An 18,501-nucleotide genomic window follows, 5' to 3' on the forward strand; every position below is an offset into this window, starting at 1 on the left:
CTTCTGAATTATTTATCACATTAGATCAAACTGTCAGTGTGTGAAAATCAATAACAACATTTGTATGACATCTTTATTACATATTACATTAGCCAAAGGATATTATATCACCTCTCGCTTCAAGCTTCTGTCAGGTTGAAGCTTTTAATGACGGTCAGATAGAAGTAGTATAGTTTGGTTTAGTCGCCATATAGCGACATCTGTGGAGGAGGGACAGTAGAAACTCATGTTCAGCGGTGACAGCCGGAACCTCTTGTAATGAAACTCCCTGTCATGTTCCATTTGTGGCGAGTATAAATCCACTTGCGTCCTTTGGCCATCACATAGAGAAGTGGTATAGATTTAGTGTCATTTTCCAACACCGAGTCTGTAGGTAGAAAACTAGGTCAGTGTGTAAAAGGTACAGGAATGAGAGGGGAGCAATGTAACTCAGCTCTCGCCATCATCCTAATTCTAGGTATATAGCTTAAGGATTTTTAGTGCAGTAGTATACAGCATATGACTGTTTCCTCTCAAGCATGGCAGTGATTCTTCAGTAGGATTTTTTCTTTTTAGCTCGAGCAAAGCTAAAGGTTGCAGCAGTTTGTGGTTATCTTAAATTCATGCTGATGAATGCTGCTGGTTGTACAGTTAGAAAATGTACTGCCTCTTAAAAATGTCAGCTCTACAGAGTTAGCCTCCAAGCTGTGGTGTACAGACACACACTTTGTAGTGTTTTGGACAGAATGATTAGAGCTCTTGCTCGCTTTCTCAGAGCTTTCAGCTGCAAGAGTTTCATCCACTGATCAAAGCATGTTTAGTTATTGATGTCATCACATCTTAAATATAATGTGACTAAGTTCCTTTAGTGAGGTTGTGTGATCACAGCTGAACCATCTTTATCATAACATGGAAAGTTTCAAATATCTTTTGCCAGAAAAACTCAGCTGTACCATTACAGGAAGTTGTTGTTTTTTTTTACAAGCCTGGACTGCCATGAGAACACATCTAAAAGGATTATTTATAAAAGTGTGTTTGGACAATACCTTTATAATGCACTTTCCTTTCTTTTAAATTTCCCTTCTCTTTCTACAGGTGGAGATGCTAGAGCGCAAATATGGTGGGCGTTTCATAACCCGGCATGCTGCCCGCACCATACAGACAGCCTTCCGCCAATACCAGATGAACAAGAACTTTGAGCGTCTTAGAAGCTCTATGTCTGAGAACCGTATGTCCAGACGGATTGTCCTATCCAATATGAGAATGCAGTTTTCTTTTGAAGGACCTGAAAAAGTCCATAGCTCCTATTTCGAGGGAAAGCAGGTCTCCCTAACAGATGATGGCAGCAAACTCGGTGCACTGATGCAGTCAGACCATGGTGGGGAGATGGGTGTGCAGGCCAAGACTCCTACCACACAGAGTGACTTTACAGATGCCATCACAGAACTAGAAGATGCCTTTTCAAGGCAGGTGAAATCTCTAGCCGAGTCCATAGATGATGCTCTAAACTGCCGCAGCCTACACGGCGAAGACAGTCAGTCAGAGGCAGGGAGAGGCCACCAGGATATGGACAGAGAGGTCAGCTGTCAGGTGAAACCCTCCCACAGTGCCTCAGAACACCGTAAACTGGATGAGATGACGGCGTCTTACAGCGATGTCACCCTGTACATCGATGAAGAGGAGTTATCACCACCCCTGCCTCTTTCTCAGTGTGTAGACCGGCTGTCCAGCACAGAATCAGACTTGCGCCAGCGTTCGCTCAACTCCTCACAAGATTACTGGTCTCTGGCTCATAAGGATGAGAAAGGGGACACGGATACCAGCTGCCGCAGTACACCTTCCTTGGAATGCCAAGAGCAGCGTCTGCGGGTAGACCACCTACCCTTACTGACCATAGAGCCCCCCAGTGATAGCTCAGTGGAGCTGAGTGATCGTTCTGACCGTAGCTCTTTAAAGAGACAGAATGCGTATGAACGAAGCCTCAGTAACCAGCAGAGCAGCCCCAAACACGTCAGCCACAGCCTGCCACCTCGAGGGCCTTCCAGAGAAGAAGACACCTCCCGCCATCGACCTCGACAGCTGGAGGCCCACTTGGCAATCAATGGTACAGCAAACCGGCAGAGCAAGTCAGAGTCGGATTTCTCTGATGGCGATAACGACAGCATCAACAGCACATCAAACTCCAACGATACCATCAACTGTAGCTCTGAGTCCTCGTCCAGGGACAGCCTACGTGAGCAGACACTCAGCAAGCAGACGTACCACAAAGAAACTCGCAACAGCTGGGACTCACCTGCATTCAGCAATGACATCATTCGCAAGAGGCACTACCGCATTGGCCTGAACCTCTTCAACAAGTATGTCCACACCACTCCAGAACATTAATTAACAAAACTAATGCCAGACACAATCTGCTTGGTTGTTTTACCTTCCAAATGGTTCGTTCAAACAGGTCCCACTTCGGGGATGCAGTGTGTGATCAGCAGAGGTTATTCAAATTAGATGCAGTTTATTCGTGGGATTTACAGAATTTGTTTTTTTTTCTTTTTGTCTTGAGAAACTCGACATGAAACGCACATTAACATGCAATCATGTTGATTGTCAACACAACTATCTGCCTGTTCTACTTAAAGTGCAAACAAGCTTCGGACTCATTCTGCTCCACTTCATGCTGAGCGGTTCATCTGAGCCCGGCTGATTCCGTTTAATTATAGTTGATTGTGGATTTGGTTTCGTTCTGAGCCCACCATTAAATTCCTTTTAATCATTTGTGATCAACACTGCAGAGATTTGTAACTCCTTCCTGTCCCCTCTCAGCCCACTACCTCCCTCCCTGGCTTCCCTAAATCCTGTCCCTCATGTGACACACATTTGGCCAGGGGTAGAACTGCAATGGGATAATCAGAGATTTGGAATGTGTTCTCACCCACTCCCATTTTGCCTCTCTCTTTTTTGGTCTCTCCTTTTCTACTCTTTTCTGTGTCTCTAGGAAACCAGAAAAAGGCATCCAGTATCTGATAGAGCGAAACTTTGTTCCAGACACTCCGGTGGGTGTGGCACACTTCCTGCTCCAGAGGAAAGGCTTGAGTAGGCAGATGATTGGCGAGTTCCTGGGTAACAGGCAGAAACAGTTCAACCGGGATGTCCTCGAGTGAGTCTGCAGCAGATCGTGCCTGTGTACTCTTTTGGAATATTTTGTATTTGCAAATGAATCATTTCAGGCTTTTGATTTAAGTTGCCAACTATGCCAGTGCACAGAATGTTAGTTTATTTGCCTTCTGGGAACATAAATATAAAGCATCATTTGGTTGCAAATAAGGTTGGCAGTTTGCAATCTACCCTCATTCAGACAGTCTTTGGAGTTTCTAAGGACTATATAATGACTCAAGTTACATTCAGGAAATAAGCAGAAATGGAATCCACTCAGGAAATTGCTGTGACGCTCAGATAAACATACAGATCCTCTTTATATGTCCCAGATCTTTTTAATGTGAGAGAAGTCATATAGATCTTGTGCTCTCCAGTCCTTTGTATCATTCAAATAGTGTCTCATGCTTTAGACTGCGCAGATTTATTTAAGACCCACTTGAAACACACAAGCTCTGTCAGAGACTATTGAGATTCAGTGGAGGATAAGGCCAGAAAAGGTCCGTTGGTGTCAGTTTGACAGGCATAACTAAAGGGCTCCTTGAGAAAATGTCTATAAATCCAGACATGCAAGGTATCACTGCTCTGGAGAGCTGAGTCACAATCCTCTTCTCAGTAGAGAAAGAACTGAACATATCTTTTTATTTAAGTAAGTGTCAAGCGAGAACAAAAACACTTGTTCCACTTCAAATCCTGCATATAATCTGAAAAATCAACAGCAGATCAACTTAGTTGCAACAACCAATTTTGTAGAAATCCTTCACTCTGTGGACCATTTTGCTTTTTCTCATCACTTTGGTTTTAAAGCCTTTGCAGGTTGTTCTCACCGGTCTCAGAAAACAGCTGTTTTTAGCACAAATGTTTTTAAGCTTCTTAAAATGTTTACTTAAAAAGTAAAAAAATATTTAAAAAAAAAAATTAAAATTAAAGTGTTCTCAGTTTGAATTGACAGGCACTTGTTACGTTCCCAAAGTTCCTGCTCACTATTAACTTGTGTGGTTTTCACCAGCTGCGTGGTGGATGAAATGGACTTCTCAGCTATGGAGCTGGATGAAGCACTCAGGAAATTCCAGGCACACATCAGAGTCCAAGGCGAGGCACAGAAGGTGGAGCGGCTGATAGAAGCCTTCAGGTAAGACATGCTTCTAAAAGATCGAGGCACAAAACATGGCTGCAGTACCCAAACCAGTGTAGGTAGCTTAAAGCTACACCATATGATGCACCATTTCTGCAAAAAGGAGGGGTAAAATGATGCTTCTGCAAATAGGGTCGTATATCAATTTAGACTAACTGATTATGTGACAGGATGGTCATTATGGGGTTCATTGCCGTGTCTGGTATTTACCACCAGCATAGCGTGTATGATTAATGGATAGCACAAACCAGCTTTGCTCCATTTCAAAAATACCATTATCCTCTAAAACAGAGGTGACACCAAAAAGTCTAAATGTAACGGTCTCGAGCAGAGAGCAATAGAGCGGTGCAAAACCATTTCAAATCCAGACTTTGTTCAACCAAGTCACCGTAGAAAATCATTTAGAGAAAATTTGTTCAAAGAGTGAAGGAATACCTCCCTTAGGGCTGCTGATAGATGCTGTTTGTGCCTCATTTACTTTCCCAGAACCTCCAGCAGAAAAGGTGCTCTCGTGCCCATGGAGAATTCGCTTCGATCAGCAGTGAGCAAGGACATTTCGGCCTCAGTAAACAGCACAGTTACAGGGGAGACAGTGATGACTGATCAGCTGGTGCTCACCTGCAGCCACGTCCAGATATAATTACAGGCTCTCTTTGTGGGGGTTCAGAAATACCCTGTGTGATACCTTCAGGCTGTATTGGCAGACGTTACTGTACTTGCTCATTATTTCTATGACTGCAGAACAGATAGCAGAGAGCTCAATATTAATATCGGTTACAGCATTGATACCCTTCCCCCGAACTAATCACTTAAGGGAAGCTTATTCCTTTAGTTTGGCTTGAAGTGAAGTTGTCATGCTGATGCTTTCTTATCGACTCGTTCTCATGTTCAGTCAAAGCATTCCTTTATAACGTTCATCTAATATACAGTAAGTCAAAGTGAAGTTTAAGTAGTATTACTACAGGAAGGTGTAAGTTATGGTAGTTAAGTCAGTTAAGGTAATTTGTGGAAACTCTGTTAGTATGACTCAACTTTGCTTCTATTTAGAAAGCGAATAAGAAATGATGTAGGACTTTGTAAGCTGTGCAAATATATTAGTCTATTTATCAGCTGTGCTATCAAAGGAAATGTTTCAACTTTTATCTGTTAGGGGCAAAAACTGTAAACCCCAAAAGACTCCAGCAGCTGTATTCATGTACACACAAAGCGTCACCATCATTTTCAGAAGCTGTGGTTATATCATTTTAGCTCATCGGTGTGTGCTGATTAGTTTTTATCAAAGTCATCAGTTTTGCATTCAGTTTGACTTTAACATTTCTGCTTATTATATATTCTTCCCAGCCAACGTTACTGCATCTGCAACCCGGGTGTGGTGCGGCAGTTCAGGAACCCCGACACCATCTTTATCCTAGCCTTTGCAATCATCCTCCTCAACACTGACATGTACAGTCCCAACGTCAAGCCTGAGAGGAAGATGAAGCTGGAGGACTTTGTTAAGAACCTTCGAGGTACTTTGTTCTCCCTCACTGCACCACATCCGGCTTACTGTCACAAAACCAATATTCCCCTGACACATTACTGTGTTTCTCCAAGGATAAATATTCATCTTAAAATTGAGTTTTGTGCATGCACGTTGCCTTGATTAATGGCCATGTCAATAAGGTATGTATTTTTTTTGGAAGTCATGGAGAAGAAAGCGTTCCTGTTGAAGAAAGCACTTTTTAGTTGCCCTCAACGGATTTTGAGGGTATTAGAAAATGGCTTTATGGCATGACTGACTAATTTTTCTGCCTATTGAAGTGCCAGTAATTAAAGTACAGTATTGAATGGAGGAAAAATACTCATCCTCATAGAGCTGTGAAGGACATTTCTGTATGTATTTTGTGATACACAAGCAATGCAGCAAGTAAGTAAATTTAGAGGTTTGGCTTGCATAAATCTGCAAATTAATCATTAATCCTTCTTTTTTCTCTGTTTCTCTCTTTCTCTTATTCCCGGGCAGGAGTCGATGATGGGGAGGACATCCCCCGAGAGATGCTGGTAGGGATATACGAACGGATTCGCAAGCGAGAGCTCAAGACTAATGAAGACCACGTGTCCCAGGTTCAGAAAGTGGAAAAACTAATCGTTGGAAAAAAGCCAGTAAGTCTGAGTTTGACCTTGGACAGCTGCATGTGAAGTGTATCCAGTTTTTTCAAATTCTCCATTCAAGGGCTGAATCCAAGCAGGAGCATTCAACACTAAATTACCCAGTGTACCTCTGAGCTGTTGCAAAGTGTGCTGTGCTCATTCATGGCCACTTTTCTTCACTGCGTGACACTTCGAGGCCACTAGACCTTCATGGTGAATGACTGTAATGTATTTTGCCCTGAGTATTAGCCACAAAAAAAAGTCCCAGCTGACAAGCTCTGTAAAAATGAGATAAAAAGCTTCACTCATAATGATCTTGAAGGCATTTATTTTAAACCCACCTTCTTCCTTCTGTCATTCGATGGCCTTTTTTATCAAACTGACTCCACTTTAAAGACGTAAATCTGCTGAGGGATCCCTATGATGCAATGAAAAGAGGACTATGAAAGATACTTACAGGGTGGCTTTGTCACCCATAAAACTACTTTGATTTTAAATTGGGCTCTTAAACATTGCTTTTAATGTATTTTCTTTGTTGCATAAAGTTCTTAAATGTGTCCATTGATCTCTGAATGTGTCTTGTATGTATGTCTCACTCCTTAGATTGGCTCTTTACACCATGGTCTTGGCTGTGTAAGTATTTTTCTTTTAGTTATTTCCATATTAGCACTGAGTAGGACTATTTCTATCATCCCTCAAGGCTTTATGGAACATAAAGTATGAAGTTATGTGTTTGAAAGCCCTCTGTGAAGCAACAAGAGACAGACTAAGAAATGATACTTTATTGTATGTGCAGGTGCTATCCCTACCCCACCGGAGACTAGTTTGTTATTGCAGACTTTTTGAAGTGCCCGACCCTAACAAACCTCAAAAGCTGGGCCTGCACCAAAGGGAGATCTTCCTCTTCAACGATCTGCTCGTGGTAGGGCAGGAATTACTTTCAGTACACTGAGAACACCCTCTGATTTAGATCGAATGAGTCTAAACGACAGCGCATGCTGTGCTTTTTTTCACAGGTTACAAAAATCTTCCAGAAGAAGAAGAATTCTGTGACGTACAGCTTTCGGCAGTCCTTCTCACTCTATGGCATGCAAGTGCTCCTCTTTGAGAATCAGTGTGAGTGGCACTTGCATAGACCTTGCATAGACTGTGTTGTAGATGTGTGCCCACCAAGATAGTTCCCAGAACCTTTGGTTCCAGGAACTAATGTTTGTGAACTTTTTAAGGAACCACGGGTTTCTTCAGCCCTGCTTTTGGTCTAATCTCCTATAAAAGTAAGGCAAATTAGTCAGCTGATATTTTAAGAAACTGTGGCTGTTAGTGAAAGGGTCTTTGAAGGGGATGTAACTCTGTTGGACTCCAACACCCACCAGGCTGCGGGACGTTTATATACTCATATTGTTCATTGGATTCTAAAAAAATAGTTAAAAAAATAAAACGAGGACTGTCACATGTCTAATCTACGGACGAGTAATTATGACAATATCGGAACGCACGTCTATGCACGTTTCCTGACTTCAGTTCAGGAGATGAGGATTTACTTTACTACAAACCCATTTGTACCTTTTTTGAAGACCAACACAGAGCAAACAGCCAGCCAGCCATCATGAAGAGGGGCAGTAATGACTTTGAATTTTAATAGTTCTGATATAAAGGGGGTTTGAATGCTTACTGGTAACATCAGATGCTGTTACACAACAGTCCTAACTGTCAAAGACTCCATTAGTATAGTTTCTGAACATGAGTTAAAATGTTGTATTCATCACTCTTTAGATTATCCCAATGGCGTTCGCCTGACCTCTGCCATTCCCGGAGCTGACATCAAAGTCCTCATCAACTTCAATGCACCCAATCCTCAGGACCGCAAAAAGTTCACTGATGATTTGCGAGAATCTATTGCAGAAGTCCAAGAGATGGAGAAGTACCGGATAGAATGTGAGTTAATCATTTCTGTTTTTCTACAGATATCGACAGCTGTCTCACATCAGAACAAAATATAGGGAAATCTGGAATACTGTTAATGTCACATATGTATTTTTTCCCTGCACAGCTGAGCTAGAGAAACAGAAGGGCGTGGTGAGGCCCAGCATGTCCCAGAGTTCCGGGTTAAAGAAGGAAACAGGAAACGGCAACCTTAGCCGAGCAAGCCTCGATGACAGCTATGCCATTGGTGAAGGTCTGAAGAGAAGCGCCCTCAGCAGCTCCCTACGCGACCTCTCAGACGCAGGTAACGTCAGGGGTTGCCATGGTAACATGCTGTCTCATCCCTCTTCTAGGCTGAGTAGATTGTATACCCATTCTGGATGCTGGCATGACACTATTCACTCCTCCTGGATGTTAATTAATTTAGAAACTTGGAATAAGGCATGGCGGCCGCCCTGCCAGTGCAGAGTGTCTGAACCAGTGAAGCAAGGAGATAGCAATGGGTGTGTTTGCTAATGGGCCTAGGTGTAATTTACTAGAGGCTATCAACTAGTAATCCTGCGTCACAGGGGGGAGGAGGCAGTGCTATGTAGGTCACTGCGATCAATTTGAGAGTCTTAGCGGTAAGAGGAATTAATGTTACCATTCAGGCGGGGTGTAGACAGTCGGCTCTGCACGGGCGCACTCATTGACCTCAGAGTGAGAAAGCACCACTGAAGACTGAACTGAGCTTTTGTTTTTGATCAGTGTGTTTTAAGCTTTTTGTCAAATTAAGTGAGAGCTTTTATAAAGGCCAGTCAGCTCTGGATTTCAGAAGCATAGAGTTCTTCCAGGAACTTCGTCTGCTTTTGCAGAGGAGCTCTACAGGTCTACAATTTGTGAGGAGGGCCACAACTTTATTTTTTATTTATTTAATTATTTTTTATATTCTTTGACATCACAGCTACTTTGCAAATTTGAAACCGTAAGCTTTAGTCAGTAACTGATGGCACTGAGTTTGAAACACATACCATGCAGTTTGGGTAGAACACTAAATGCTTATAATTGCATTCTGGGAAATGAAGAATCCAGTGTTTTTTGATAACTTAAAGCTCCGGGCTAAAAATGATATCTTAGCCTCTGATGCTGATTTCACCCATTCATTTTTTTTAATCTGCCCCTTGGGAGTCTTTCACTTTAATGGACATGCTAAATTGCTGGAGCATCATTTTATTACAGACAGATTACAGTTCTTTTGCTGGTGGGAACGTTTCCTGCCAGCTGTGCCTCAGGTTGCCACATAGATTTATGCCTGACCTGGTCTTGGAGCAGCGTCTTGTTCCTTCCCTTTCCCTTTAGTCCTTATTCGCCTCCTTCTGCCATGCTAGTCTGCTGCTAGCTACCCATGCACCACCTTAGCGTGTTAGCATCCTGCTGTTGCAGACAGAAGGAAAATGTGCACCTCCATATTTTAACCAGGCATATCTAATCTGTCATGTCACATGTTCTGGGCAGGCAAGCGTGGGAGACGCAGCAGTGCAGGATCACTAGACAGCAATATGGAAGTAAGTTTGGATCAGCTGATGCCGAGCTGTCTTCCGACTTTATGTTGCTCACTCTGAACACAAGTTTCTGTTTTATTGGTTTTCGTAGTGTTTTTCTTTTTTTTGTGTGTGTGTGTGTGTCTGTTTTTTAGTCATGAGCCCGTTGGCCACTTGTGCATGTTTTGGGCAGAACAGGAACGATATTGCATCTGGCATGTTAACCCTTCACGTGCACAGCATGACACAACTAATAAACGCCTGCCTGCTCTGTTGATGAAAGGCTCCTACCTTTAAGTCATCCTGCCTTTTGTTGTGGGAAACATTTTGAGCAATTTCCTGAATTTTGTCCTTTTTTTTTGGATCACAGTGAACGTGACTTTCTTTTCCTGAACTCTGACATCAGCAAGAAATTCCTACCCTTTCCTTTTTCACTGTTGCACTCATTCAACAATGACCGTAATCGGTTTTGCCCACTCAAGGGCTGTTCAGGTTCTTCCAATTTGTGCTTCAATTATAAATCTTCTGTATTATATTTCTCAGGATAATATAGAACTCTTTACCCCACTGATAACTTTAGATTTCAGATTAGTAATTAAAAAAATAAATAATAATGTAAAATAATAATACAATAACAATGCAACTCAGTCCAATAATGTTGCAAAGTTTTATCTATTTAATCTTTTAAAGCAAAACACGAAAATACTGAAGCTTGTGTTAATTACAGATCTTATTTATGACATCGAACAAAAAAAAACCCTCCAACAACACATTTACTTTGAGACGAGAGAACTAGAATGTAAACATCCTAATTATAATTTGGATTTTATTACTCGTTCCTTCCACACTGTAAACCCACATCTCAAGGACATTAGTTCCTACTGAGGGTAGGTTCACAAGTGCACTAATTCTGCCAACCTTCAAAGCATGCTGACGCCACCTCAGATCCTTCAGGATATTATGTAGCATAATATTTCTTAAACTCTGGCAGTTTAGTGGTATTTGTTTATGAAAACACGAGTATGTCATGATTAAATAGATAGATATAGGATATTTTTGATTTTATCCCTGATTGGTTGACTGTGCACGTTATGCATGGCTTCATTTGTTTTGGTTTGATTGTGTTGTATTTATCTTATAATTTATCATTTAGTCTGTGTTGTGCTTTGAGTCCTTATAAAGAAAATATACAAATGTTTTTGGGTTATTTTTGCCTCACTCAGTGGAAATTTCCTCTGGAATCAGTTAAGCCAGCAAATCTAAAAGTATGAGCTCAATGCAAATGATAAAATAGCTTATACAGTCTGCAGCATCAGATTATTCCCTACAGGTTCATAAGTGACTTTACATGAATTTAGAGACTTCAGAAATCAGATGTAGGAGTGATGAAAACTCACAAAAGCCTCAGCTGTCAGAGGGACAGTCTGAAGACTTACACGCTGTGTTTCTACTCATGACAGCACAGATACTGCAGGCTCTGACAGGCTCAGCAAGCTGAGCCTCCAGACCATTTAGGGAGAGTCGAGCGTGAGATGTTAGCATGGATAGACAAACAAAGGCAGTGAACCGGAAAAGAAAATGGAGATGCTTTTCCACAAGGCAGCACAAGCAATCATGGGAGATTTGAGATCAGCTGTAGCTGGTCATGCAGTTGGTGCTGCTGTGAAAAGAATTCTGTGTGCACTGCAGAGTGTGTCCTCGTCAGTGCAGCCTGTGTATTTGTCTGCTGTGGATCACCTGATTGTTTCTGGGATCTGACTGCCTTCTCTCTTGCAGGGGTCCATCATTAGCAGTCCCCACATGCGGCGGAGAGTCCCCTCCAGCCGAGACTGCCCGTCCCGACACAGCGCACAGTCCCTGCCCAACTCCTCCTCGTTGCTCGGATCGTTGTTTGGCACCAGGCGGGTGAAGTCGCCCAGCCCCACCCCACAGCCTCCGCTGCACCCCACTCTCATCTCCCACAGCCCGCACCCCACCAACCTGCACCACACGGCTCGCGGGGAGACGGAAGGACAGGTGCCCATGCACCCGCACCACGCCCAGTTCTGCCACATGACCCAGAACCCGCCCCCTTACCACCACCACCACCACTACCACCCGCCGGCCCACTTGCAACACCCACCACACCAGTACCACCCACCCCCATCTCACGGCCAGCAGCAGCCCTACCCGTCTCACCCTCACGGGCCGCATGGCCATGGGAGCCACCCGTCGCATTCTTCCCACCCAGCTCACGGCCCTCCCCACCACCACGGCCCGCCACCACCGTCCTCCCAGGGTCCCAGCAGCACCAAGCCCAAGCACAGCGGCATCAGCACAGTGGTGTGAGGGGCGGGGCGTCCTCTCTGGGCCCCGCAGATGAACTTTTTCTCCTGGGCTGACATGACAGTCGCACTGTGCATCGCTGGTCTGGGGCTATGAAGCCAGACAAGATCCTGTGCCTCCTTCAGATTTTTTTTTTTTCTTTTCTAGCTGCTTCTGTCATGTCATTTCAGGCCATAAGACATGTCTACCTGCTTCCGGAGCAACAGACAAGAGCATGCACAAAGACCACAACTACTGTTTGGTTCTCAGTAAACTACAGGAACTCACTTACTAGTATTTTACACAAGAAGTACATGTTAATCTTTACACAGTAATTTTAAAATGGTGTGAGGGTGGTTTGGCTGAACAGACACGCAGACAGTGGCTCAGCCTCAGCAGTAGCTGTACGACTATTTAATGTAGCAGTAGCTCACAGTGCACTGTGATATCTCTGTTAGCGGTGATAAATGTGCCAATTATTAAAGCATTTACTAATTTAGTCACACAGATTGCTTTATGTATATTGTGCATAGTATTTTGTAAAATAATATCAACTGTTATTATTATAGTTATTACTACAGAAAAAAAACGGCATCAATTAAACTCAGTATTACACTTGCACATAGGTGGCGTAGTTTCACTGTTAAGAAACCAATCAAAGCTTTTCTTAGTTAGGCAGTTGGAGTACTACTGTAAATGGTTGCCTTTGAGTTAGAACTCAGATTGTTAAGGGCTGGTGCACTCCAGCCCGCCTACAGTCTCATCCACTGCACGTGTCTCTGGGCCAGAGTCGTCTCTCCAGCTCTGGAAAGCAAAGGAAGCCAGCAGCGCTCGCTGCTTGCCCGTCCTCGTTTTATTTTTTTAACTATTTTTTTAGAATCCAATGAACAATATGAATATATAAACGTCCCGCAGCCTGGTGGGATTCTACGAGTGTGTTCTGCAGGAAGAGGAGGACGTTGGATGTTTTCATGTGGAAACTTGAGGGAAAAACTGTGCAGCAGGGAAACACGTCCCATTGTGGAAGCTCTCAGCTGGCTGAGCGTGCCCTCTTCCTCTCCAGTTTTCCCCCGTGCATCTGTTGGCGCGGCGAGCGGGTCGTGACTGAGTTTTATTCCCCTCGGACGGACGCCACAGAGCAAAAATCAATGATTATCATTCTGTGATGGTGACAGCACCCTTTTGCTTGACTCATTACAGAGAGCGGTTTTATATCAATCATCTTTCTGACATATTATGGGATGGCTGGTTGTACCTCCCTGTCATCCCGTGCACAGTATCTGTGGTGTGTGCAGAGCGGGGGGGGGCTGCTGTACTGGAGCATATTTTCTGTTGAAAGCGACAGATGCAGCACTCGTTCTACGTAGCTGATATCAATGGCAGGAGTTAGCCTGTATCTGCTTAAAGACTATAAGATGCTTTTTTTAAAAAAAAAAAACAAAAAAAACTAGTGCAATATGTATTTACTTTTCTGTTTGTCTAAGAACAAGTTCAATCTGTTGGTCGTTCTGTTAGTTTTGTCCTTTACTTTCTCCCCCTGGCGTCCTTTTGTCATTTCTTTCTCAGTGTTTCAGTGAAGTGCAAGTATCCACATGGATTTGGAGGAACTGGACCTTTCACACTGATACGGAGTGTCACGGAAAATAACTGCATGTAACATTATATCTTGAGGCTATTTTCAAACTGTGTATTCCCAAACTATATCAGTGTTACAGTTGACAGTTGTTTAAATAAAATGAATGGTAGAATAGTTCTGACTTCTTCAACTACAGCTAACTGAAGTCAACTACGTGTTTGTGTCACACCAGGCGATAAATAACCAAATCTGTGTCTTAACCTGATCCACATGCAGTACAGTAGTTAACTGGATCCTTAGTGTACGACTGTAGTTAAAGCAGGACCTCATCGAAGCTGTAACAGGGACGTTTGGTAGATTCTGTCATTTGAAAATCAAAGTGATAATTAAGTATTTAAAAAGGAAACTCTTATCTTCACATTGTCTCTGTGTCTGTCAGTGGCGCACACGTTACCATTTTCAAGTGGTGTCCAGTAGATCAGTATTTTTAAATATATATCTGCCCTCAGATCAAGCCACACTTTATACAGGCTTTATAACGTTTGAGTAATTAGATTTATTAATATGCTTAGAAATGCTCTTTACATCAGTTATAAGACAACTTTTGGGTTGCCAAGTTTTGAAATAAAAAATCTTCTGTCCTAATGGATAAATGTATCCATTTATACGGGAAATTACACATTTTAATTTAGTTTCCAGTAGTGTAATGGTTTACACAGTCACCTAACAAGCAAAAGGTCCCCAGTTCGATCCAAAGAGGAGACACAAATCCCTCGGCGGTTGTGTCAGGAAGGGCATCTGCCAAACATGCGGAGCTACCCGCTGCGGCGAATGAAAGAAAACCTGAGAAAGGATGTACATCTGCCAAGACATTACAACCTGGCAACCCAGAACTTGTTCTTCCTAATGTTTTATTACTGATTTATAAAGCATTTACATTTTTAATATTTTTAGAAAAAGGACAGCTTGATTTAAAGGCACTTATTCATGTAATCAATGAAGCTGAAAACCTTCTAAAATAAACTAAAGCGAGCGATACAGTGCACGGTATAAAGTGAAAATAAGGCCCGGCCGAACTTTCATGCAGTGCAGATTTGCTGGAGTAAATGTAACTTTTATTGAAATCAGGTAAATCATTCAGAAAAGCATTCCTATTTACCACAGTGGCCCGAAAATGGCAACACGTTACATCTGAAAAGGTAAAAGAACAGCAGCACACATCCAAAAATACTTCAACACATCTGCTGAGAAAAACGCTGCCTCCAGTGGTGAAAGTTTGAATTAGCGTGTTTGCAGTGTGTCATTACAAAAAGTACCTTTAAAACAGAGTTTGCAGTGTTCGTGTATTGTGGGCTACTCTGACTTTCACAGCTTTTGGTTGTCTGTAGTTTGTGTGCTGCCGAGTCAGGAAAGTGCCAATACTGCATTGTTGTCGCACGTGAAATCAGTTTAACACCAAATCTGCTGGAGACCAGGGCCCCGCTCACACCACAACGTTTTCGGAAAGTAGCGCGTTCAGAACAGATCTCCGTTTACACAGAAACACAAGAGCAGGGTTTGGTTACAGAATAACGGTGTGGGCAGAAACCACGAACGAAGCTTCAGTTCCGTTTGTTACCCTACGTCGTGTTTTCACTCACATCCTTCGGGTTCCTTCAGAACTCTGATCTATTGTAAAACCTGTCCAGATTCCATGTGAGGTGCTTTGTTGCATGCCATTGATGCCTACTGTTTCTTTCTTCTTCACTCTCTTTTTTTTTTTTTTTTTGCTCTGTCAGCAGTGTGCTCGACTAGAACACAACCTTTCAGCATAGCTATGATTTCTCTGATTTATGCTTGTTTACATTTAGGTGATTTTTTTGGCCTGCTATAGTGTGTCTTTTCATTTGTGCATCGTTCTACCCCGGCATGCATTTCACCCATATTTCCACTGTAGAGTACAAAGACCTGGCAGCATGCTGCTGAGTGTAAATAGCAAATCTAATGTAACTTGAAGAAGTAAAGAGGGCTGGGCATGGAGGAAATATTTTATTGGCGAGTTGTTAGTAAAGAATGAGTAACATATGTAAATAGTCTGTAAATTGTTATTAATTATTATTATTATTACTATTCAGTGTCTGCAGTTACATTGAAGGTGCATTCCTGCTCCCCTGTGATCTTTACATAATCATCAAACTGCTTCTCTCTGCCTCCAACAGGACTGAATTATCATAGGATCTAGAGATGAACAGCCAATTGTTACACGGTTAAACGCCGCTTCATCTTTCCTGAGATGCTTCTGTTTTCTCTCTCTCACACACTCACACACACAGACACACACACAGCCAGACTTTTGAAGTCAAAGGGAAGAGAGGAGTGCTCTTATTTTATTATGCATTCTGTTTCTAAGTAGAAAAATACCCATTGATGTAAAACTAGTACTGTGATGATGTTGAGAACGCAAAATAAAATGATATACTGTAAAATCTGAGCTGTTCTCTGCCTGTTTGCTAATATCCTGCTTGGTGTTTCTTGCTGTCAGATGATGATTATTAGGGAGTTACGAAGTGTGTCATAATTTGGTTGTGAGTTAGTGTTTTCCAAAGAGGAGTGGAGAGCAGGTAAGTCTTTCCCTTTGCAAGTGAATAAGCTGGAATGGCAGAGTTGAGAGAAGCGGCTGATGGTGCTTACAGTCCTCTGGAGTGTGTGGCTTGGAGGTAGCAGGTTTCTGGGGATCACTTGGTGTTGGCAACTGGAGAAAAAGTAGAGCCAGCAGGTTTTACAGCGATAAGTGCCGAGGAGACCTACTGTCACCATGATGTCAAGGATGACCCAGCAGAGAACTGAGACGCCCATCAGCCTAGAAATAGCCTAGAAAAGGAGCAGGTGTGGGAAGGACAGCCCAGGCAGGAAGACCTCACCCATGGGCAGACCAGAGACGCAGCACCAGCCCAGCAGCTGCACCTGAGACTAAGAGCCAAAGGTTAACCAAAAAAGGAGGAATAAACAGAAATTAGAGCCCACCCAGCTGAACCAGGACAAAGTGACCATTTTGGCCTCTGTCAAATGGTAAATGTTGAAAATCAATACACGGCACCATTTAATAAAAATTTTGGACATAGCCCAATAGGTTAGGTTGTTCCAGAATCTTTGAACTGTCTTTACTGTAAAAAGAATATTCATACATTTTAATGCAGGGTCCTGCGCCTGCACTTCAGCTGTTTTTCGTACCCAAAAACATTGCAGATTGAGAATCTTGCAACTAAGGACCTTGGTGTCTTTACAGGTGTAAGAACACTGTGTCATGGAAGCTGGGGTCATTTCCATGGGAAGAAAATCTTGGCAGAAAGAATCAGCAATCACCTGTGAATTTCTTATGGTACCCCCCCCAATATATATTTATTGTCTTGTGTTGACAGTGCAATACAAAAAGTGTCCAAAGTTGCTCCTCATAAATTACAAAACCTAAAAAAAAAAAGGAAATGCATTCAAGCTCTTTTTTTATATTGTGATCAGTAATGCTGACCCGCACTGCCAACCCAAACATGTTCATGCAAATTTGGAACTCCACACCCTCAGTTTGACATGAGGCTTGATCACATAGAGGTAACTTCAACAGCACAGAAGACACTATAGAAGTATTTCAGCAGGGTGAGTGCTACCTCGTGACAAACAAAATGACCTTCATATGTGAACTTGTTGGAATTCCCCTTTAAAATCCCTGCATTCCCTGAAACAATAGTAAGGACATCATATCCACTGTCCTCAGCAGTAGCTGTACTGCCCTGCCTATAAGTGATACATACATGTTTCTATTTTTAGTCCTCCCCATTCACCTCCAACAACACAGAGGCCAGCGGGGACAGTAAGATATTTCTATCAACCTAAACAAAATAACTCGGGAAGTTGAAGCTGCTGATGAAGGTCATAACAGCAGTCCTCTTATTCTCTTCTCAGTCTGGCACAGCCAGCATGTGTTGGCTGCTTGCCTGACTGTGGCAGGTGGTCTGAGTGACAGTTTGCCCTGTTTGTCTGTCTGGCCCTTGAGGCTAGATCTAAAAATAGACCCCAGCTACGAGGGCCACATCCTCAGTGTCAGCAGGACAACGTCATCATGAGGCCGGGTGGGACCGAGTACAGGCCTTCATTTCCTGTGCCAGCAAAGGACAGTTTGCATTAGACAAGTATACATTCATGATACTGAAACAAACTAGCTCCATTTTATTTTCTGTCAGAAGATTGTGTGATTGTTTTCTTTTATTTATACAGCTTTTAAATATCTCGGTTGGTGGCTGAAATTATTTTTAAAAAAATTATAAACTAAAACTAAAATTATTCTCTATCTGCTACTGTGGTTAAAAAACATGTCTATCATTTGGGTCCAGTTTGTTTGTTTCCCGCTCTGGGACCTGTTCCTTTACACAGTGCGCCACCTGGTGGAGATCTGCCAGTATTGCTGTGGTATGTTCAGGTACTGTCGAAAATTTTGTAATACCACTATTAGCACACAAGACATAGAGGCATTGCAATGTTTAAAGGTATTATGCTTTCCCGACTTTGAGTCCGAGCATTCATCGTCAGGGAGACTGAGGATCATAGTCATGTTTTGTTGCCTGGGACTTTTAGTGTTAGCAACCCCGAAATCTGTATTCTACTATTAAAAGTTAGAAATGTGAATGTTATATTTTAAGACATGAAACATAAGTGAAACATATGCATTAGACAAAATATGGAAAAGATAACTTGGTAAATAAGATCAAATATATTTGAGTAAAGCCTTTTTAAAGTCATTAATCATTAACAGGAAA

At 42.5% G+C, this 18,501-nt stretch overlaps 1 protein-coding gene across 7 annotated transcripts in view; it reads left to right on the forward strand.

Annotated features, from left to right (window-relative positions):
- iqsec1b (IQ motif and Sec7 domain ArfGEF 1b) overlaps positions 1-16,184 on the forward strand; it is a 220,962-nt gene extending 204,778 nt beyond the window's left edge. For 6 of the 7 annotated variants that reach the window (XM_030729495.1, XM_030729498.1, XM_030729501.1 and 3 more), the window contains 12 exons: positions 1,075-2,336; positions 2,969-3,130; positions 4,136-4,258; positions 5,603-5,769; positions 6,264-6,403; positions 6,995-7,024; positions 7,188-7,313; positions 7,408-7,507; positions 8,165-8,326; positions 8,442-8,618; positions 9,809-9,858; positions 11,611-16,184. In XM_030729495.1, the coding sequence (XP_030585355.1) occupies positions 1,075-2,336; positions 2,969-3,130; positions 4,136-4,258; positions 5,603-5,769; positions 6,264-6,403; positions 6,995-7,024; positions 7,188-7,313; positions 7,408-7,507; positions 8,165-8,326; positions 8,442-8,618; positions 9,809-9,858; positions 11,611-12,162 (3,051 nt within the window). In that variant the 3' untranslated portion in view covers positions 12,163-16,184. The remainder of the gene's footprint in view (positions 1-1,074; positions 2,337-2,968; positions 3,131-4,135; positions 4,259-5,602; positions 5,770-6,263; positions 6,404-6,994; positions 7,025-7,187; positions 7,314-7,407; positions 7,508-8,164; positions 8,327-8,441; positions 8,619-9,808; positions 9,859-11,610) is intronic. The other variant, XM_030729499.1, reaches the window with a different exon arrangement.
- The last annotated feature ends 2,317 nt before the right edge of the window (positions 16,185-18,501 follow it).

Source organism: Archocentrus centrarchus, chromosome 5 (genome assembly GCF_007364275.1).
Source record: "Archocentrus centrarchus isolate MPI-CPG fArcCen1 chromosome 5, fArcCen1, whole genome shotgun sequence".
NCBI lineage: Eukaryota > Metazoa > Chordata > Actinopteri > Cichliformes > Cichlidae > Archocentrus > Archocentrus centrarchus.